The sequence below is a fragment of the Lissotriton helveticus genome, chromosome 10, assembly GCF_964261635.1.
Source record: "Lissotriton helveticus chromosome 10, aLisHel1.1, whole genome shotgun sequence".
NCBI lineage: Eukaryota > Metazoa > Chordata > Amphibia > Caudata > Salamandridae > Lissotriton > Lissotriton helveticus.
In genome coordinates, this window is record NC_136071.1 from 275,818,085 (window position 1) to 275,841,284 (window position 23,200).

At 42.7% G+C, this 23,200-nt stretch overlaps 1 protein-coding gene across 1 annotated transcript in view; it reads right to left on the reverse strand.

Annotated features, from left to right (window-relative positions):
* The window catches only part of OBSCN (obscurin, cytoskeletal calmodulin and titin-interacting RhoGEF), a 2,124,484-nt gene that overhangs the window by 1,584,215 nt on the left and 517,069 nt on the right, over positions 1–23,200 (reverse strand). Inside the window, exons 36-37 of the mRNA XM_078665296.1 lie at positions 11,327–11,593; positions 6,270–6,542 (exon numbers count right to left, since the gene is read on the reverse strand). Coding sequence (XP_078521422.1) covers positions 6,270–6,542; positions 11,327–11,593 — 540 coding nt within the window. The remainder of the gene's footprint in view (positions 1–6,269; positions 6,543–11,326; positions 11,594–23,200) is intronic.

Sequence of the window (23,200 nt, forward strand, 5' to 3'; positions counted from 1 at the left end):
TAACGTTCAGGCTGTTTCAACTGACTAAGCTGTACTATCTCCCTTCCCACGTTGCTGAGTAAGTGGTTCTTGTCTGCCCATGTTAGTCGATAGTTATTCTTGTATATGCCTGTACCTCCTCTTTGAGTCTCCATGCTTATTCAGCAACAAACTAGGTATATAAACCCCATGATATCTGTATTCCTTGTACTATCTCATACAGTGCCCGAGGGTGCTGTATCGATGTAGTCCCACTCATGAGTGATTAATAAACTTGTTATTTTGATATTCCAGCCTCCGTGCCAATCTCCATCTTGTTGGTTTAAGGACCAGTGGACTGATAAGGGTAAACCCTTGCAGCAGTGAGCCCCTATTCTTCCACAAGGGTATATGAAAGAACAAGCAGTGGCATAGCCAATAGGTCTTGCCTTTGGGACAGTATAAGTATTTAGCCATGCAGCACATTACCCTAGGCGCTGCAACATCTACTGTTACTTTATGTCCTGCTGGTGAACAGCCACAAACCTACGGTTGGGCTTCCATGTTATTTGATCAACACTGGAAATGCAATTCATGCCCAGATAGGGCAAGTCTGCGACCTAAAGGAATTTAACGATGAATAAAAATAATGCTGTTAAAATAATACCTTCACTAACTGCACGGTGACAAGGCATTGAAGAAGAAGAAAACATATGAGTGACAGTAAAGCCAACCAATGGTAACCAATGAGTAAGATTTAAGCCCAGTGTACGTTCCTGGCAAGCTGACAATCTGTCTTTTGCAACCAGACAGTTTGAGCGGTCTAGTAGGCTTGAACTAAAAACCTTGTTTTATTTTAATCTAGTAACTCATGGTACAAGCGTGCTGACAAAAAATGTTTTTGATTTCTTTTAGATGGTGCCTGTATTCCAAATATGCTGTGCAAATGCCAAAATAAATACCTGGATTGTAGTAGAGGAAGAACTGAATTTGACTGCTAAGTAAATCAGGTCAAGTAAACATCAGCTCCACTGCAGCATTTACCATTCTCAAAATTCAATCACGCACATCAAGAAGCCAGTAAAATTCTTGAAGAGTGCTGGTACATGAAGAAAGTCATTTCTTTTGGGGATCTAATGCCATTTGTAATTGTAGTGTATAACTTGGCAGGTTGGTCATCCTTAAACAACTAAAGCCACATTTTAATGTTAAATACTGCAAACTGTGATACCAGAGGTTTTAATGGGCTCTAATGTGCACAATAGGAAGTGGCTAATAGCACCACTACTGCAGCTCTTAATGCATAAGGGGGTGGTGGGTTTCAGAAAAAGAACTTGCCTCAAAACCAACTTGATCTTTTCTTGATTATATCCCCATAATGAAGACACATTATAGAAAGAAGGAAAGAAAATGCAGGCAGCACAAAAACAGGCTAAAGAGGTTCTGTAACAGTTTGGTCAAACTGTGCATCTGGCCGGGGCCTGGACTCAGAGAGTGGAGGCCATGGCCACAGAATAACGGACACTCTGAGACATTCCACCCATCGTAGCCTGGCCCACATGGAATGAACCCACATAGCTAGAAGGAGAAGGGTTCTGCCACCTGGCTCAACAACCCCGTCTACCAGCCAGGACTCTAATAAAGCTCCAGCATTAGAGCTACCCTAACACAAGACGAACAACTGCCAAGAAAGTGAGAAGGAGCGTTTTATAAAGCGCACTACATATGGTAGGATTAAACTCTGCCTGCTGTATTACAACTGGAGATGTAAGCTGCTGTTTAAGGACTAGAAAGAAGGGATACAAGAAATACCAAGAGTCAGGTTTCCAGGGTTGGACTGCTTGAATGGTGTGGAGTTGCCTATGTTTAGAGTTTATCTGGAAGGCGAGGATTTAAGAAGGTGACCTCTCTTTAAATGACGTCCCCTTGGACATCATCTATGCAAGGGGTGAGGAGCAAAAGCATTTAAGTTCCACACAGGACAAGGTAAAACAGATCCAGTTTGAGACAAGGTGCCAATTAAGTGCTTTTTGACACCTACATTTTGAGGTGGGGTGGGTCTGTATAAAGCTCCAAGCACAGTCACAAAGTTAAGTGGCTGCCCGCTGTAGAGATCTGTGTGAAACTTCCAAATCAAGGGTTCCAAACACGGTGAAGCAACTTGGAGGGTAAATAGTACCTGTGAGATATTTTAGTGGGTTGAAGTAAGTGCCAGTGTATGTTGGCAGTTTGAATGGCCCACACACATAAGAGGCTGGCAGGGTTGTAAAGACTCTGTTTGTGATTATCCTGTCTGCACAGGGCACCCGAGTCTCCTACGGGCATGCAGCCCAGCTGTTCCGGACATAGTCTCTCCCGGACTGGCCGTAGCGGGCACCGGGCAATCCCCCGGTGCGCCGCACAGGTGGGGGGCCAGTTTGGGACCCTGGGGGCCGTTTTTGTTACAGGGCCGTTTTAGCAGCATAGCTGTAAAATCGTCCCAGTAACAAAATCGGCCAAAAACAGGCCCTGGCAAAGAGCTCGGCCGCACCCCCTACCGCCGGGGGGTGGGTGGGTATTGGTGGGGGGTCGGGACTGTCCGAGTACTTTGCCAGGGCCGATTTTGGTTCCCAGTCCGGCCCTGTCAGTGAGCCTTCCAGTACTAGTCATTTTATTCAGAGTAAGCTGGTGTTGCGCTCAGGGCTCATAAACGGGGGAGCCAAGTAAGCAAGGTGCTATGATTTGTTTTTGAGGGAGGGAGCGGGGGGGGGGCTGAATAAGTATGGTGCGGTGCAGGGGAGCCAAGGAACCATTGTACTGTGCTGGGGAGCTCTGAAAGCATGGTGCCTTGGAAGAAAACTAAAAAAAGTGCTGTGCACACCGAGTTGTGCACAGGGATATAATATATTGGCAAATTATTCTTGTATATGTAGTTTTGACACAATTGATGAATGTGGCTAGCAAACATGTGCTTTGCACATGTACACTACTGGTACAGATTGGTTCCTGCGCTGCAGTATATTTTTCGTGCGCTTTTCACTGCAGCAGATTCATTGTTACATTTGAAATAAAGAGTCCTTTGTGTGCTTTATCTTGAGTGCCATCCCCTCCCCTGAATAAGTGGAGTGCTCAGACCTGCAGAAATGTCTCTACAACCAAAGAAATTACTTTATACACTGATTCATTGTTTTCTATTCTCGCCTGAATTTACCATTGAAAACAAGGAATATGTGAAAAAAAACTCTTGGTTAATAAATATATTTTACATCGAATTCCACCACTAATATGAGGTGGGTTCGGGGGGAGGGGGTGGGAGGGTGGGGGGGGTTAGGGGTTGGTGGGGGAAGGGGGGTAATGAAGGTCCCATTATTTCAGAAGATAAACAAAACAACGACAAAAAATGTAAATGTTTGTGTACATAATTACATTTACACACGTGGATGGTAAAATAATGAAAAAAGACTCAACTCAACACTTCGCCATATACTGTATGAAAGAAGCAAAATGTAGTTTCTGATTGCATTGAAAATTTGATACGAAATTAGGGTCCAACAAGTTGGCCAGGGTGTTACGGGCTGTAAGCAATGGATGCCCGAAGAGCTCTTTCAGTATGAAGCTGCTCCAATACAGGTCTCTAAGGGAAAACCCGGTCCATCTTCCACAAGTCAGAAGCGTTGTCGCCTCAGTGAATGTTTTAGTCTAAAACTACAACCCCTTTAAACAAGCAGAGTAATACAGATACTAGTGAATACACATGACTCCAGCACACAGCTTAGGAACGCCTTTAACACAAGAAACTGGTAACCCAAGCTATGCAGACCCCCAACAACAATCATAATGCTGAAGCAGAGGCCAGCATTCACCGGCATCATCTTGCGTCCGTCCCGCATTGATGCGGGCTACGGGCCGGTTTGAGTCTCCCTTTCTCCCTGTCCCTAATAAAAAAATCAATATAAATACATGATGATCTTTCATTAAGAAAATAAAACTGGTTAATGGGAAACAAAATAATAAATGTACTATGCCTATCGCAGTACGTCAAATGGACGAACGCCTGCAGGGTGAAGGCAAGAAGATAACCGTGTTTGGTTCAACAAACAAAAAACAACCACACCAATCCATAAACAGAGCGAAGACAAATGAAAGAAATAGTGCGACAAAGCGTAACAAATGGCTAGAAGCGAACTGATCCTTGTAACAGGGTCAGTCTCCAGGGCGGAACAAGACATCGCAAAGGCGGGACTAATGTAAACCATTTACCAATGAACCCAAAGTATTTTCAAAAGGCAGAAAAAGAAACAAGTGATAAGCAATGGGTGTGCCTTAACTCCATAGACAAGATACACCATGTCGAGAGACAGCGCATGAGCTGTCTAGGCTCGACCTAAAAAAGGAGAGGCGACAATCAGAAGTTTTAAGTGACGATCAGTTGTTCATGCCAGAATATTAGAAATATAGAAGGTGCTTTTTAAAACCGCATGCAATTTGAGAATGGAAGACAGTAGTAGGAAACAGCATTATTTGTCTCTGAAGATAGTGCTATTTAAGGTATTTTTGATAGGCACAAGAATCAAATGAACAGTCTGTCCACTGCTAGGCTACCCTTTGGCCACTACTCCAGCAAGGCCAGCTGATCAGCTCTGGGGTTGTAAGCATAAAGTAAAGGCATGGCAAATATATAAGGAGAAGTGTGCAAATTTAGGCTGCTCTCAAAGGAAGAAGTGACCTCAAGATCATATCAATGGGAGAAAATATATATGTAAATAATATAAGCATTACAAATAAGATGTTGAAAACGCTGGGACAGATGTCTTCTGATGTAATCCTCAAGTTTGGCTTGCAGCATTAGTCACAAAGCAAAATGGGATCCATTTTGGATGCTTCTAGTTTGATATGGCACAAGTGGAGGGGAACGGACTGCTTCTCCAGACAGAGAAAGTCTATTGCCTACATTCATGTGGGTGAAGGGTGAAGAATGAGACACTGAGTTAAGGAGGATGGTGACAGAGTTCCCTATAGAAATGAAATGAAGACATTCTTGGCCAGTGGCTGTTGATTAGATGTCGCGAAGCACTGCCCTTTGGTACATGGTAGGGTGAGGTGTGGAAAGTTCAGATGCTGTTCTGCAAGATGAAAGGAACCCATTAGGGGAGGCCTAGCCTTTTGTCTTCTTTGACCACGCTTTCAATTGAGCTGACGATAGATAAGACCAGAACATTCATACCTCTTTATGTGTTCTTCATGCTGCAGAACACCCTGCCATGGGGAGCATTATTACAACAACGGCTGTGTCTGGAGAGCAGCCTGGAAAGGGCATTTTAAAGGAGAACTACCCTACACAGGTGATGGAAATGTCAAAAGGAGAGAAGATGATTTCAGAATCTGAGAATAAGACCCCTCTGATGTCCCATTTGCATGGGGTATCAATGTAACACTGAACATAATAGTAGAGGCAGCATGCTTTGTTTGCAGGTTCACAGAACATGGAAGAAGTAGCCCTAGTTAAGGGCAGAAGCAACTGTGATTCTTTTTCAGGCGTTCCAGTAATTGGTTGAAGTGGTTGCCTTTCAGGTTTCAAGATACATTATTGGCTATGTGAAAATAATAAAAAAAATAAAAGCAGATCAATCAAAACAGAGGAAAATAGCAAATCATTTGAAGACGAGGTTGCCATGAGCCTTGCAATTCTGTGCATGAGAATAAAAGAATAACAGTAGAGGTTTTATGAAAGGGCACTCATGGCTGAAGCCCATATTCTCTTCTGATACATACGTCTGCTGTCCCCTCCTCAAGATACATTGAGTTTGCAATGGCCTCATAATCTGTGGACTGAAAAGTCTATCCATGCATGTCTCCTTTGTATTGGGTCTTCAATCTTTTTTTTATATGCAGCCAAGCTACATCTTGCCACTGTGGAGCACATGCCCTAGTAGTCCTATAGATGGTGCACTATATATCTACTGGGTATTTAGAATTTCAGAGTAACAATTCCTCTAGAGACATGAGGGAAAATGCTACTTTGGAGCACAACTGCACATCAAATATAACACTGGGGCATTTTCACATACTGTGGAAGCACATGGCATGAACCATTTAACATTGAATATACTGAATATATGCTAGTGGAATTGGTCTATTGTCCGGGATATTGAAGCAGGACTAATTTATTTGATCTCTTAAAAATTTAGAGTAATCAATAGAATATTAGCTGAAAAGGTGCTGAATGTCAGTGATGTATAGCATCTCACATGTCATAGTCAATGTCACTTGCTGCCACAGCCGGATCATGTTTTCCTTCTGCCTCGTAACGGCAGTCACTATGCATAGATTACCTTTTACCACCAAGTTCACGGATGTTTTCTGATCGCCAGCTTCAAAAGTCACCGTACCAGAGTCCTTCAAAGAAAGCTCCTTCAAAGTCAGCCTGTGGTATCCTCCCGGCTGGCACTGGATCTCATTTAGTTCATTGGTGTGCAGAGGGGTTTTATCCAAAAACCACTTTACATTGCTGTACTCTGCCGGGGAGATCCTGCAAGTAAACGTGGCAGACTCCCCCTCCATAACAGCCACATCTTCAAGATCCTCAATTACTAGGACTTTCTGGCCTAAAAGGAACATAGACACGTCAAACGCTGGGCTCAGGATTGGACCTGCATCTTGCTGCGATTAGGAAAAAAGCAATGAGTCGTCCACTGAGGAAATCCGGATAAGTGAATGGTGACAAATTGTCCTTCTCATAAGATTTCAAAAAAGATAGTGTAGATATAAAGAGCATGCTTAGTGGTCTAATACACAGTAAGTGACAATGGAAAGAAAACATCCCCTTCCCCAAAACAGCCATATAAGCAGATAGACAACAAATAACAATGCACTGAATACATATAAACATGGAATTGACTTGAACTGTGCTCAAACATGACCACATAGCTCTGCCGCATGTTGCTGCCTACAGACAGACAATACATTGATGTCCACATGCAGATCATGTGTGCTCTGGTTTCTGCAATCAGAGTAGGAGCTGACTCCGACTTGGGAGCTTGTCTCGACCCATGGAGGAAAGGAGGTGTCTAAGAGTGGGCGAAAGAAGTAATGGGTATGTTGGGTTTCAGAATCCATTGGGACTAAAGAATAATAGTCACAACCACCTTTTCCTTGCATGAGAGCTGGGCCAATTAGACCATCTTTAGGAAGTGGATGAAGGCACACAAAGATGACCTTCTGCCCTCATGCCGTTAAGGAGCAAAAGTGCATGTTGTAACAAGTGCAAATTGGATAAATCAGCAGGAAAATTGGTTGGGTGAGTTGGCCTATATTAGACCAAGGGCTCTATCGCCTGTACCGAGACAACTGTGGATCGCCACACAGCAGCACCTCCACGATTGATGAAAGGGCGTGCCAACTAGTCCTCAAATTGCCACCATCCCCTATAAAGTGTCAGTATGAAGAAATCTTTACACGTGCCATGGACAATGGAAGGGGATATCATTCACATTATTACACCAAAATTACCCCCACAAAATGATATGTGATTTTTAGGATGACTTACACTATATAGGCAAGGCGTATAAATGTCACCACTGCCAGACAATTATGCAAAGGTATTAATCAATTTTATATTAGCATCAACCAATTCTGCAGTGGCATCTCCCTGAAAAGGTGTGCCACAAACACATTTGCACCAGTTGCCATCGCAAAAATAATGTTTTGTATCAGACAGTCAATGAAAAAATCAGTTCATGACTGCTGAAAAACTGCACAGTACCAGTGAAAAATATTGTGATCAGAACTTTTACTGACCTTTATTTTCAACAAAATGAAATGATTTACGAGCTCATCAGTCAAAGCTTTCAAATTACCTAATTACATTTGATTGCAACCAGTATTACGCTTACCCAGTTAAATGTTTACTTACCATGTACTACGGGATGCATGCTAATTTGAAGGAAGTCTGAAATAAATATAGATGAGTTTGCGTAGTTTAAAAAAAAGATGAAGCATTGCGTTTAGGTAATCTGCGTTGATAAGTGCCTTTCCTTAGCAAGTGAAAGGAGCATCAAGGCAGTGAAAAATGGTACCTTAATAGTCCCAGAAATTCACCAATAAAATATTTTTGGGGGGTCTGTTTTGAAAAAAATTCAAGTCACAACTAAAACTGCTGTTCTTTTTCCGGTAAATTAGTGACAATGGAAAACAATCTCCCGTCTTGTAGTTCTGGTGTGCAGGAAAGCCTGTGCTCTGCACAATGAAGCTGCCATCCTCCTTAAATCTGGTACACCCCTGAGAAAGGCCATTAGTCGTTTGGATAAAAAATTCAAGTCACAACTAAAACTGCTGTTCTTTTTCCGGTAAATTAGTGACAATGGAAAACAATCTCCCGTCTTGTAGTTCTGGTGTGCAGGAAAGCCTGTGCTCTGCACAATGAAGCTGCCATCCTCCTTAAATCTGGTACACCCCTGAGAAAGGCCATTAGTCGTTTGGATATTAATACACAGTCATTTTTACTCATTGCCTGGATTAATTTGGCACACCTGAGATTATCAATTTCCTTCTGACCTCGTGTCCCGAGAGTACCAGAACAAGCGCCAATTGTTATTTATGTGCGTCATTATTCTCATCCTGTTTGGAATGCTGATACTGACTTAACTAATCGCAGGAGGAATCATGGGACAAGTTGGCCAGGGCCGTCGAACTCTCAGACAGTAAACTTTTTTGGGACACTGTTAACTGCCCCTTCCTTCAGAGCGATAACACGCCAGTTCTCACTGCCCAAGTTAGCGAAGAGTGCTGGGTCTTACATTTTACGAGCATTTTTGACCCGGAAGGGGGGGGAGCGATTAAATGACTATGGTGGCCAATCAATGGCCTACCATCCCACTAGGCATAACTGTTCCAGAGGTAGAGCTTGCCATTAGATGTAGTAAGGGAGGGAAAGCCCCAGGCCCATCGACCTGTATAAGGCCGACATTAAATTATGGGGCCCCGCCTTGACCAAAGTTTTTAATGCGGTAGTGGAGGAAAGCACCCCTCATACTTGGGGCGAATCCATAATTATCCCTATATACAAAAAGGGAGATAGGTCGGATGCGAAGAACTACCAACCTATCTCTCTTTTAGACTTATCACTTAAAACGATGAGTCGAGTATTGCTGGCCAGGTTAGGGGAATGGGTGGAGGCTGGTGGCATCCTTGCACAGTCCCAATTTGGGTTCCGTAAAGGTTTGGGAACCATAGATCAGTGCATTAATTTAGATCTTTTAATAGGAAAGTATACGCGCGCAAAGCAGAGTTTGTTGTGCCTCTGCTTCGCGGATCTTAGTAGCGCGTTTGATCTTGTGGACCATGCACTGCTATGGTCAACCCTGTTAGAGCAAGGTGCTCCCCCCGGGATTATTTATTTTTTGGCCAGATTATATTCAAAATTATCAGCTCGCATAAAATATGGCCAAGGGGGAGAATGTACGGAGAGCATCAGAGTCTTGCTTTATGCTGACGATTCGGTGCTCTTGTCTAGAACCCCTTGTGGCCTGCGGAGGCTAATGGACAAGTTTGCGGGATTCATCAAGGGCAGGAAGTTAAAAATTAATAATACTAAAACTTTTATTATGCAGTGTGGGAAGAAAACGAGGAAGCTGAAACCATTTTATATAGAGGATAAGAAAATAGAAATCGTAAAAAAATTCTGCTATTTAGGTGTTACGTTTAGCAGTAATGGCATGTGGTCCCAAGAGATAACTAATGTGAAGGCCAAAATGTCTAAAGGTGCACATGGAATTTTTAAATTTGCGAGTAAGCTTGGGGATCGTCGTATCCATGATATGCTGCACATCTACTGTTGCAGATGTGTTTCAATTGCACTATATGGATCCGGTGTCTGGGGGTATAGTCGTCACGTGGATCTACAGGTTGAGGAAAATTGTTTTATTAAAAAATTGCTATGTTTACCTAAATCAGCCTCAACCGAGATAACACACCAGGAATTGGGGTTGGAGTACTTGTCTGACTTAATTACTCTAAGGCCCCTGATGGTGTGGAGAGCAATCTGGATGAAAGAAGAAACTGGTTTCACCAGGAGTATTATTAGCGACTGCCTTCTCCTAGACAAATGTTCACTGATCCCATGGATCCAGTATGTTGTGGCAACAGCTAGAGACGTGTTTAACAGCTAGAGAAGTGTTATCTGATATCCCCAAGAAAGAGTTAAAGTGTCGTTATTTGAGCAAGAAAGCACAATTACGGAGGAATGTTAATATGCTGCAAATTACGCCACAATTTTACTATTCCAATGTGGTGACACCTGGCTTCCAAAATTATCTGAGGATAGTTACTAGACCATCCCACCGGTTTGTCCTCACTAGATTACGATTAGGAATCGTTCACCACTTGGTGGCGTTCCCTCGTATGAAAAATCATCCTTCCTCACCCTGTCCATGTGACAAGCTCACTAAACAGAGCGCTGTACACTTTCTATTTATCTGTGATCTTTATTTGCACCTTCGTATTGCTTATTTGAAACCTTTATTTAAAAAAAAAGGCTGTAACAACTATAAAATCAGCAATGAGTTTACTGTTTTCCTTAGAGGATCCTGATATCTGTTTCCTTACAGCTACATTTATACTGAAATCAATGACCGTTAGGAAAAGTATGGTCTTTTAATCTTCTACGCTGTTTTTGTCTTTTTAATTATTATGAGCTGCATCATGTTTACATTATATGAATGATTTCTTCTTTTTTTCCTTTTAATTGATATTTTTTAGTGATATTGGAATTAGAGTGTATCAGGAGGAATGTATTTCGTACATATTCTGTATGCTTTTATGATTGTTTTGTGAAATAATCGAATAAAGCTTTTGAAACGAAAAACGACTTAACTAATCAAAATTGGCATTAATTAGTTTTGTTTGCTTGCAGTCTAGGTTCAGTGAGAGTTTGAAGCTGGGGCATTAACAGACAGGGAAAGTGGGTACATGTATCTCTTTGTTTTGAGTGAGTTTAGGGACAATTCTTATCAATGGGGCTCGACTTCCTGTCATTTTGCTTAAACTTTGGTCAGTTCTGCAAACTGCACTGCCTGCAAAGATTTTCAGAAAATGCAGTAAAATGAAGAACTTGTCTAACAGCAGAAAACGCTCCGCCGCAGTCACAGTTAAAGTTAAAACTTTGCAAACCCCTAGTTCTGAGAGCCTTTTTGCCCTATAAGGACTGAATAGCTTCGGATTGTACTTCCCCTTATTAGGTTCAGGAGCACCACTGCGAGGAGGGCAGTTAACAGAGGACATTATCCTCTGTTATCGCCCTGAGCTTACTACATAAAATGCATATACCAAGAAACTACATTAATGACAGGAGCTAGCTAAACCATTCTTTGCTCCTTGTTCTAATGACACTTACCTTGTACTGACAATTTGCCATGAGACTGAGCATCCCCAATATCACAAGTATAGATGTCACTGTCATTCTTCTCCAGCTCATTCACTGTGAGGCTCAGGACTGCCCCGCTTTGGGTCAATTCATGCTTCTTAGTTGACTGCAGCTCCACGATTCCCTTGCGCCAGGTCACAGTTTGGGCGGGCTTCTCCGTCTCACATTCAAACTTAGCAATACCTTTCTCTTCACCTTTCACATCTGACAATTCCTTAATGAATCGATTCAATGCATCTGCAAACATTAAAGTAAACTCAGTTACAGATCTAAGAAACCCATGTTGCTGACCTGCAGAATGATCACTGCAAGGCAGTATGTACGTAGATGGCACAATCTTGGGATGAAGACAGTGATTGTTCTTCACACAATGTGAATTGGAATTGTACCAGTTTTTAGTAACTTAAAATTCAGTTCTGTAAATCATCAGTGGAAGGTGGTGGGTAGTGTCACAGAGGTGTTTTTCGGGACAAACTATGCGCCACCATATGCATTTGGATTTATAAAAATACGGCTGTGCTATATAAGCACCAGCAATAAGGGAAACATACTGCCTGAACAATTTGTTTGCTAAGAACGTATCACACTGCCTATAAGCTCATTAGAACTGAATGGAAGTATAGGGTACAACTCCCTTTATTCAAGTCTTTTTGTATATTATATTTATTGGGGGGTTTTATTAAAGAGAAAAACAATAAAGCATGGTATACTCATATGCGGAGACAGGCAATAGAAAAAGTCCTGCTAGATCAATATGACAAACAACAATAACAGTGGGGGGAGAGCAAATCGAAAACTAGGGGTGTGAATGGCCGGAGGCAAGTTCAGCAGGAAATGTGAAGGATTATGTGCGAAGGGGGCAGGAGGAGCGAGCATGACATAGTGGAATGGTGAAGATAATAAAAAAGTGGGACAGCTATGGGTGGTGAGATGATGTGTTTCAGGATGGAAGGAAATGAGGGATGCTATGTCCAGGGAATCTCAGGCACACAAAAGTGAGTAGGGGATAACATATTCTGGAGGGTTTCAGACCAAGAGTGTCAGCATCGTAGAGTCAGGGGGGTGGGTCTGCGGGGGTTGTGAGATGTACAAACTGTGACAATAACGTGTACCATTCAGGGGAGATGGGGTGTCCGCAGATACGACGTGCCACTTCATATATCGGAGAGCTGTACCTTCTGCAGTTCCCCATTTTTGTACTGTACCCTGCCATGCTTCCAAGGACGGAGCAGTAGAGGCTTCCATTGTAGTGTAAGTGTTCTCTTGACCAGCAGCAGGGTTAGGCTAGCGAAGCGTGTGCAGACAATGTGCCTTTTCCTACACCTAAAATTGCAGAGGGCACAAGCTTCCCAAGAGTTTAGATCAGTGAGTTCGGGGACTTCGCGCAACGTAGTAAGCATACCATGCCGGTAGGTGTGGCGAGCAGGGCAAGACCATAGCATGTGTCGGAGATCAGCGTCACCCAACCGACATTGGGGACAGGTTAGATTTGCTGTAGGGAAGTGGCGATGGAGTTGAACAGGAGTTAGATATCCACAGTGTAGAATGTGGAGCTGTTCTTAAACCAAGCTTTTCTCGAAACAATATGTGGAAACACTAACGCCTGAGTCCATTCCTTATCATTCAACACCCTCCCAATGTCGTCCTCTCATTTGGTGCGGAGAGGACCCAGTGAGGTACCAGTGTGACTAGGAATCACCTTAATCACCTTATACAGCCATGTGATCATATGCCATTCCTCCCTCATGGTAAGTATCGCTTATAACATGGCGTGGGTGGGGGGCTCTTCATCTCTAGTCTACTCCCTTCATAAGTCTTGAAATATATTTGCTTGCATAGTACCCATTCAAAAGGCTCTGGGAGAGAAGTTGAAGGTTTAGAGTTGTCATTACTCTCCCTGGATAAGGAGTATAATCAAAAACTGCACCTCCTGGCTAGAGACCCTTAGATCACCGACTACAGTGATGTAGTACTTCTCTTAGAAATAGAGTAACATATGGCAACACTTATCTGCAGTAACAGACTGTGCAAAACAGCACAACATATTTTAGGAGACTTTGAAGGGACTATCTCGTTACATGGCACAATACCATATGACCTGATCTCACACAAGGCAACTCCCAATTGAAGGGCAAACTAAAACTGACCACGCTCTATCATCATATTGCCACCAACTCCTCTCAGCACTCAGAACACCCTGAACTGCTCAACCAACCACAGAAGCTCTGACCTAGTACCTCTCCTGCAAAATGCAACAGTTCTATGAACAATTAAGAGTTAAATGGTACTTTTATGAGATGATATAACACAACATCATAACACTCCAAGCTTCACCGCTTACTGCTGTTCGCCAGCGAACATTGTATCACTCACTCCAGAACTCACAACCACGCAACAAATAAAGCCAGGAACACCACATCGAAACATAAACACTACTACATGTTACCCAATATATCACTTAGTACCATAACCCATCATGCCGCAGAACACAATACAGTAAGATATCAACACTCTGCATCAGATGAAATCATTACCCAGCTGAATGGAAACCTGGCAAGACCACTGCATGCCATACCATTGCACCTCTGGACATTATGTCACATAACTCTAAAATATCACAAGACTGACTTCCACTACACCACACCATAGCATAGATAACATGGAGGCAAATACTATCAAAACAGCCAACTACAGCTACAACAGACCACTCCAGCACCCAACACGACATAACAATAATAGTTCTATGCTGATTTTGATTTATTTATTGGTCATTCACAACACACTTTTTTGCATCACAAGAAACCACCCCAACATGTCACAGCCAACGATCCAAAACACCTCACGTACTGAACTTCGGCACACCATAACGCAACACATAAACCAACAAGTTTCCTATTATATTAGGTACAGAGGAAAATACAGATCTCCTCCGCACAGCACATAAAATAATATATTTAACTTAATTCAGTCTACCACAATATTCCACACCACACCAGTTTTAGTCTCAATGCTCCACACAAGACCGCAGAGAAAATAACCCAACATCATAACAACATATACCAATGGACACTGAGGGAAAGTATGCTGCAGTACTGGGGGTGTGGGAAGGCGAAAGGCTACTCCTGCTCAATGAATGCATCCTGCCAGGATTGTATGTTACATAGCTTAGGCACTCTCCTAATTGTTCTCTTTCATGCTAAATTAATACCGGGGGCCTTAAATCTAGTAATGAAGGACTCAATTAACAGATTCACATAAAGACAAACATAAAGCGGCACAATCAGAACAATCAGTGCACTTTCTTAGGATACCAGACTATATTATCTGGGCAGGGGCCTGAATTTTGTGAAATTAACCTTCTCATTTTACTCCAGGGCTCATAACAGCCATTACAGAATTAGAACTGACTACATTTTTAATACTAACATACATGAACATAGATTTCATGATGTCTTATATTTAGCAAGGGTTATAAATGACCACTCACAATTAAGATATTTTTTCCCTATAAAGAAAACACATGGGGGAATGGCAAAGACCCACAATACCTCATTAACTGAGAATCAGGGAACATCCTAAGATGACGCTCAGAGAATTACTTTAAGGAAAATGCTGAATCTGTGCCATTTCTTATCAGAAAATGGACTAGACAAGGATGCCTACTCTTCCCTATTTTATGAAGATTTGATGAAGCTGCTATGCAATGGAAATTGAGCCATGGGTGGGACAAACACATTTCTCTCTATGAGATAACATACTATTAGATGTATTTGACCTAAAAACATGCTATATTTGAGCTGAGATCAATATTCAAGACCCATTTAAGATACTGATTTTGCATACATTTGTCAAAGCCCATTTTGTTCCCTTTTAAACCATGAACATCACTATGTCCCTACCAATAGACCTGTAGATATGTGACCTTAAAGTAGCAATCTCACATTGGAAGAGACTTCCCCTTTTTCAAATTAGGATGTACAGCCCTATTTAAAATGTTCACCCTCTCAAAATGTCTCTACTTATTGCAGAACACACCATATGCCATACCTGACGAGTTCTTTTCAAAACTAGAGATCATTGCTATGGAAACATAGCTCCCCCAGAATAGTGTAATTGATGCTTTAGAAAACTGCTCTGGAGGATGGGATTGCTCTCCCCAGTATCAGGAAGTACTATGGAACTGCACAGTTAACAACAGTGAATGAATGGGCATTCGTCCTGCTCACTTGACTAACACAGAGAAGGTAAAAAAGCGTACGCAAACAACACTCTATGTGGAAATAAGTTTCCAGACAATTTACCGCTGGCCACAGGCTTGGTAGTGAGGACATCACTAGAAAGATTGGCTGGAAAGGGAAAATAAATCCCAGAACACCACTACAGATGGGATCCAGATTACAAGGTCTGAATGTCCTGGTGGGATTTTGGGGGTGGGATACTATAAGTGTGTCTATACTCGGCAATATCTGATGCCCACCATGTACCATACTAACCAATTATAAATTACATACTATCCTGACATTTGAGTTCTTGTAGCTGAAGCGTGAACTAACTTCAAACCCATCAGGGAAAGACAGACGTGCAATCGAAGATGGGTTGGGTCAACACACTCCCAGGGAGGTGTTGGTGAGATCTGGGTTTCCTTTGGTCAAAAGGAAAATTCCTTCACAAGCTAGGGAAATTTGAACGAACCAGTAACAAAATGTGCCAAAGCAGCAATACACATTCTGTGGAGCTGTCCGGTTATTGAGAACGACTAGGTGCAAGTTAGTAGAACACTGGAGGCAACACTCTAGTTCACATTCGGAATAGAGGCACTAAATATATAGTCGGGAATTTGGGGCATGCAAGAAATAATGATATCAGAAATTGTTTATTATTCAAACGTTAAGGCAGCAAGGAGCCCATATGTTAATTAACTGTGAGCATATCAATAGTTAATGAAAAAGAAGCTAATAGGTTTTAGTTGTGGAAAAAACGTGGAATCGCCCAACATCTACAGACTAATGGCCACATGCATCAACCTATTTAGGAAGTGCAAACGGTGCGAATCGGTAAATTCGGCCGTTTGCGCTTCCTAAATAAGTTTTTGGTATGCATGAAACAATTATTCTGACCCCGCAATTTTTTGCATTTCCTAAAAATGCGATTGCATTTAAGGAATCGCATTTGTGCGATTCCTTAAATGCAATGCATGATTGTTTTCAAAATTGCGAATTCTGAAATAGGAGGTGCAAATTACCACGAGGTTGAACCTCGTGGTAATTTGCGAAAAGTTATGAAAATGCACAAAAATGCATTTTTTAAACTTTCATGTTACAGACACACATGTCCTTAGGACATATGTGTGTGAAACATGCCCTTTAAAATACATTTCAGGGGTGCAGGGGGGGTCCTTTGGACCCCCCTCTGCACCCTTGCAATGCATCATCAAAATTGCATTCGCACATTTTTTTCCGCAAAAAGGCATTGATTCCTATGGGTCTCTAGGCCCATAGGAATCAATGTAATGCCATTCCTTAATTGCGATTCGCAATTAAGGAATCGCAATTTCCGAAAATTAAGAAATCCTAAAAACTTTTAGGATTTCTTGATGCATAGGATTTTGCAATTCCTAAATTGCGATTCCTTAATTTTTGCAATTTAGGAAGTGCAAAATCCTACAATGATGCATGTGCCCATAAGTAACTAATGGAAAACAAGGTGCTTTGCCATCTCAGAAAATAACTTTTTTCACTAAAATGAATACTATACCAAAAAGGTGAATAATTATGAATACATTTTTAATTGGATGAACATTAAAGTGACCTCTGACCAGGAAAAAAACTCGGTCTGAGGATACAATGAATAAAATTGTAATTCATCAAGGTATCCGACTGTATCTTCATTTTATAGTCGAATACTATCATATCCATTCAGTTAATGGCTGTGGATACGATGTGCTATTGTTTGTTAGTTTGTACTACGTACTCTACATACAGGTATTAATATATAGATATGTACGTTTGATAATAATTTCTACTCACATATGCATTACACTAAATACAAATTGAAGGTAAACAACACAAGAGAGCCCTTGTGGCATGTGCAGTTTAGTTTACTGGTTTTGTTTACTGACTGTAAAGGATGCCCAGCAGATAACATTTACTACTATACGGCACACCCTAAATTTTGTCTTCGCGTTGGCACCAAAATAATCTGCCTAGCGCCAACGCAGGCATCCTTGCACCATAGTTTAAGGATGCCTAAGTTGCAGGGAATGATTGTTTACGTGCAGGATGGAGTCCCTTCCTGCACATAAACAATCCATAATGGCTATTTGATACTTCCGTGTGTGCTGCATTCTGCAGCACGTATAGAAGTAGCAAATCGTCATTATTTAATTATTGTTTATGTACAGGAAGGGGCACCTTCATGCACAAAAAGAAAACAAGTTACTTACCTGTAACTTTGGTTCCCCAGTATTTGTAACTTTCATAGATTCCCATGGCTTGTATCATTCCCCGTCATCGGAATGGGAGCCTCGGTAAATAAAAAATACCATAGCAGTAGGTAAAAAAGAGAAAGAAAGGCCTAGGCCTCATCTAATTTTGTAGCATATCCACCTCTTTTTGTAAAAGAGACCAAAAACCTGCAACAACCAATCAGATTAGCCTCACCCCATAGAACCCTCCTGAGAGAACCTCAGAGCCTCAGATTTTCGTAGCTGTTGTATAACGGTAACCACCTCTGCTGAAGGCTGAGCTTTCCCAGGGGAGGTGGGTGGGCGCATGGGAATCTATGAAAGTTAACAATACTGGGGAACCAAAGTTACAGGTAAGTACCTTGTTTTCTTGCCCCAGTATTGGAAGTTTCATAGATTCCCATAGCTTGTATCAGAATAGCTAGCAGTAAGCAATAAAAGCACATTTTGTGACATCAGCATCGACATACCTTTAGTATCCATACTGTTAAAAGAAGCAAATAGACATTGAAACAGTAGTCAGTAAACATTATCAGATACAAAATGTGCAATAATAGGAAGGAGGGATAGAAGGGAAAGCTCACCGCTCATTGTAAGAGATTCCTCAGGACCGCTTGCCCAACTGCCGCCTCACTCCTTGTGGAAGAGTCCAAGCAGTAATGCTTTTTAAACGTGTGGGCACTGCTCCATGTAGCTGCCCTACAAATGTCCTTGATAGGAACTCCAGCGAAGAGAGCAGCAGAATATGAAACTGATCTCGTGGAGTGAGTTCGTACATGTCTTTCTAGCGGCTTACCCGCCGCTTGGTGGCAAAGTGAATTGCACTGGAAATCCAACGTGAGATCCCTTGTTTTGAAAGAGGAAATCCTTTTCGAGGAGCACTGTAAGCAACAAAGGGCCAGATGTAGGTAGCCCTTTACCAGTCGGAAACGGCCGAAAATGCCGATTTTCGGCCGTTTCCGACCGGTAAAGGGCTATGGAGATGTAGTGGCCAAAAAAACGTACATTTTCGGTAATTTTACCGAATCGGTAATTTTACAGAATCGGTAAAATTACAGAATCAGTAAAATTACATAATCGGTAAATTTTACTGATTCGGTAAATTTACCATTCGGTAAAAATACCGAAAATTTATTTTGGGATGTAGGTAGCACTTCTAACAGTGCTACAGGGCCTTTAGAATTCGGTATTTACCATGCAATACAATTGCATGGTAAATTACGAATTCTTGTGTACATGCACATCCGTGCATGTACACCTGTGCCATGTGGCACACAGACATGCCCTAAGGGCATGTATGTGTGCCACATGGCGCAAACGCCAGTTACAGGGGTGCAACAGGGTGTCAAGGTGACACCCTGTCCCCCTTAGCAATTCGGTATTTTTACCGATTCGGTAAATATCGAATCAGTATTTGCTATTGAATCCTATGGGCTTCAAGGCCCATAGGATTCAATAGCAAATACCGATTCGGTATTTACCGAATCGGTAAATACCGAATCTTACCGATTCGGTAAAAAATACCGAATTTTTACCTACATCTCATTTACAGATTCATAAATACCGAATCGGTAAAATTCGGTATTTATGAATCGGTAAATGAGATTTACCTACATCTGGCCCAAAGAGTTGTGAAGATTTCCTGAAATCCTTTGTGCGTTCAAGATAAAATTTCAGACATCTCTGGACATCCAAGGAATGCAGGGACCTTTCTGCTGGAGACGTAGGTCGAGGGAAAAAAGATTTCAGAACTACAGACTCATTCAAATGGAAATCAGAAGGGACCTTTGGAATGAATTTCGGATTTGTTCTTAGGATTAGAGTGTCTTTTTTTAACTGTAAAAAGGGTTCCATAATGGTAAGAGCTTGCAGTTCCCCAACCCTCCTAGCCGACGTCAAGGCTAAAAGGAGAGCCACCTTCCATGATAGAAACTTTAGATCCGCTCTGTGAATAGGTTCAAATGGAGGTCTCATGAGATGAGCCAGAACTAAATTGAGTTGCCACATTGGAGGCAGAGGCAGAACTGGAGGGAAAACCCTGAAAAGACCTCTCACGAATTGTTGGACAATCCTAGCGGACCAGAGAGAAGGACCTGAGGCTGTCCGCCTGAATCTAGAGATAGCCGCCAGGTGTACCTTGATGGAGGAATGTGCCAGACCTGACTTAGCCAGAGAGAGAATGTAAGGCAATATCTGGTGAGGAGCAGAAGAGAACGGATGGAGATTCTGTCGGTGGCACCATAAGCAGAAACGTTTCCATTTCGCGCGATAGGTCTTATTTGTACTTGGTGCGCAGGATTGAGATAACATTTCTTTACACTCCTGAGGGATATTTAAATTCTGGAATTCCCAGTGCTCAGGAGCCACGCTGTCAACTGGAGAGAGCTCGGGTCTGGATGCAACACTTGGCCCTGGGACATTGTCAATAGAGATGGAATGGGCCGTAGGTGAATCAGCTGATCTTGAGAGAGCAGGAGAAGCTCTGTGAACCAGAATTGGTGGGGCCACGCTGGTGCGATTAAAATCATTCCGCAGGGTTCTGTCCTGAGTTTCCTGAGTAGCATCGGAATCAGGGGAATTGGAGGAAAGGCGTAAACAAATGCGCCTGACCAGGCTATCGAAAGAGCATTCCCCAACGAGCCGTGATGGTGTTCCCTGCTTGCATAGAACCAGCATTTCCTGTTGTCTGGGGTTGCGAATAGGTCTATGGATGGAGTGCCCCAACATGCAAAGACCCAGTCGAGAGTGACCTGATCCAGTTCCCACTCATGACAGACTGATTTCAGACAACTCAATGTATCCGCTGTCGTGTTGAGGGTACATGGGAGATGTTCTGCTGAGAGAAAAATTTGGTGGAGAATTGCCCATTCCCATATTTCTTGGGCCTCCTTTGAAAGAACTTGAGATCTTGTTCCGCCTTGTTTGTTCATGTAATGCATGCCCGTCGTGTTGTCCGTACGAACCAGTACCGTGGAATTCCGAATCCTCAGAAGGAAAGCCTGCAAAGCCAAACGAATTGCCTTGAGCTCCAGAAGATTAATGTAGAGAGTACGCTGCTCGGGCGTCCAATGACCGCTCACTTGTAGGTCTTGCAAAACAGCTCCCCAGCCTTCCAGCGAGGCATCCGTGGTCAGAACCAAGGGAGATGGAGCAATCTTGAAAGTGAGACCCTTTGATATATTTATCACTATCAAAGGAGAGAGAGAGGACTAGGTAGCTAGTCCGTATCCCCGGGGTTTTATATGTGAAATCAATAAGGACTAGTCTATTTGTGAATTTACATAGACTCAAGACTGTAAGACAGGGTACAAACCCTTTTGTTTTTTCATGAAGCCCTCACCCACCAACCTGGTTGGTGGCATGCTTCATCATCGGGCCCACCCAGTGACACCGAGCACGTCCCGGGTGTGCTTCGACGCCTGAATACAGCGGAGCAGGTATGTTTCTGAGTGCAGTGTAGGGACGTGAAGGTGAAAGTTTAAAAGCTATACCGGGATCCCAGTGCCCGAGGGTAAAATATATTTTAATAACGGGGTCACTGTTAGCATTTAAAAAAAAGGCGTTTGAATGTTATAGGAGTGTTAATTAGGGTCTCCTACATCCAGGTGGGGTCTACATGTTTCAGCCAGACCTTTATGATTAAAACTGGCTTTCCTCAGGACCAAAGTGTGTAGGTGCAAGCTTATGGAGGCCGCAAAGACAACAAGAGGTTCAACGCAGACACTGACCGAAAGTTTCGGTCCACTCCTCTGCCGGACTACTCCATGGAGCTAATTTGGCAACAAGCCAACTAATGCTCTAAGAGGGAATCCCCCTCACTCATGTAAAGCACCTTAGCGAGTGCTACACATTTTCAAAATTACACAATCACTTAAAATTAAGTAACTTGCACCTACACACTTTGGTCCTGAGAAAAGCCAGTTTTAATCATAAAGGCCTGGCTGAAACATGTAGACCACACCAGGATGTAGGAGACCCTAATTAACACTCCTATAACATCCAAACGCCTTTTTTTATGCTAACAGTGACCCAGTTATTAAAATATAATTTACCCTCGGGTACTGGGATCCCTATATAGCTTTTAAACTTTCACCTTCACGTCACTACACTGCACACTCACAAACATACCTGCTCCGCTGTATTCAGGCATCGAAGCACACCCGGGACACGCTCGGTGTCACTGGGTGGGCCCAATGAAGAAGCATGCAACCAACCAGGTTGGTGGGTGAGGGCTTCATGAAAAAAACAAAAGGGTTTGTACCCTGTCTTACAGTCTTGACCCTTTGAGATATTGTCTTTGATCGTCCACCAATTGGCTGCTTCCCTCATGAGAGATGTGTCCATTATTTTGTTGTCGAATGCGCCCTCCGCCTGGCGCCATTGCCTGTCTAGTTGCTCCTGTAATAGGCGCATACGCAGTCTGAAATGCGGAATTCAGGGTATGCACAATGAAATCGATCCTAGGAGCGACTTATGTTTTGACAGAACGATAGAGATTGTCTTCTTTGCAATTGACGAGCAGAGCGAATGTGCCTTTTTTGTCTTTCCTCCGATGGGAAAGCCTTGCAGCATCTTGTATCCAGAATGGACCCTAGGAATCTGGCCGACCTGGATGGGAGAAGGACCGATTTGTCCCTGTTGACTTGAAGACCCAGATGATTGAAAAGTCGAATGTAACTTTCGACTGCTCTTGTAGTTGCTTGAGAAGATGGAGCTTTTATCAACCAATCGTCTATGTATGGAAAAACCTGTAGAGACTGTCTTCTGAGAAAAATCTGCCACCGGGGCCAACACCTTCGTGAATATCCGCGGAGCGGATCTGAGCTCGAAAGGCAGGACTTTGAATTGAAAATGGCTCTTGGCTACTGTGAAGCGTAAAAACCGTCTGTGAGCTGGGCGGATCGGGACATGAAAGTATGCGTCTTCGAGATCCAGAGTTGCCATGTAATCTCCTGGATTGAGAAGGCGCAAAACATCGTGAACGGATACCTTCCAGAACGATAATTTTATGAGATAGGCATTGAGCTACCTCAGGTCTAAAATTCAGCGCCATTTCTCCTTCGTCTTGTGAACCAGGAAAAACTGGAATAGAACCCTTTTACTTGTTGAGATAGAGGTACAGGCTCGATCGCTCCCCTGATGAGCAGTTGATGAGCTTCGAGACGTAGAGGATGTAGATGTTTTGATTCAGTGGCGAGAGGGGCTCTGGAAGGTGGGAGGTGTTGAAACTCTAATGTGTGACCAAACCGAATGATATTGAGGACCCACCGATCTGATGTTATGCTCTTCCAGCTGCGTAGACAGTGTGAAATCCTGCCCCACTGATGCTACCGGGGGTGGAGGAACAGTAGACAGAGCAAGAGAGACCACTATTGGCGTTT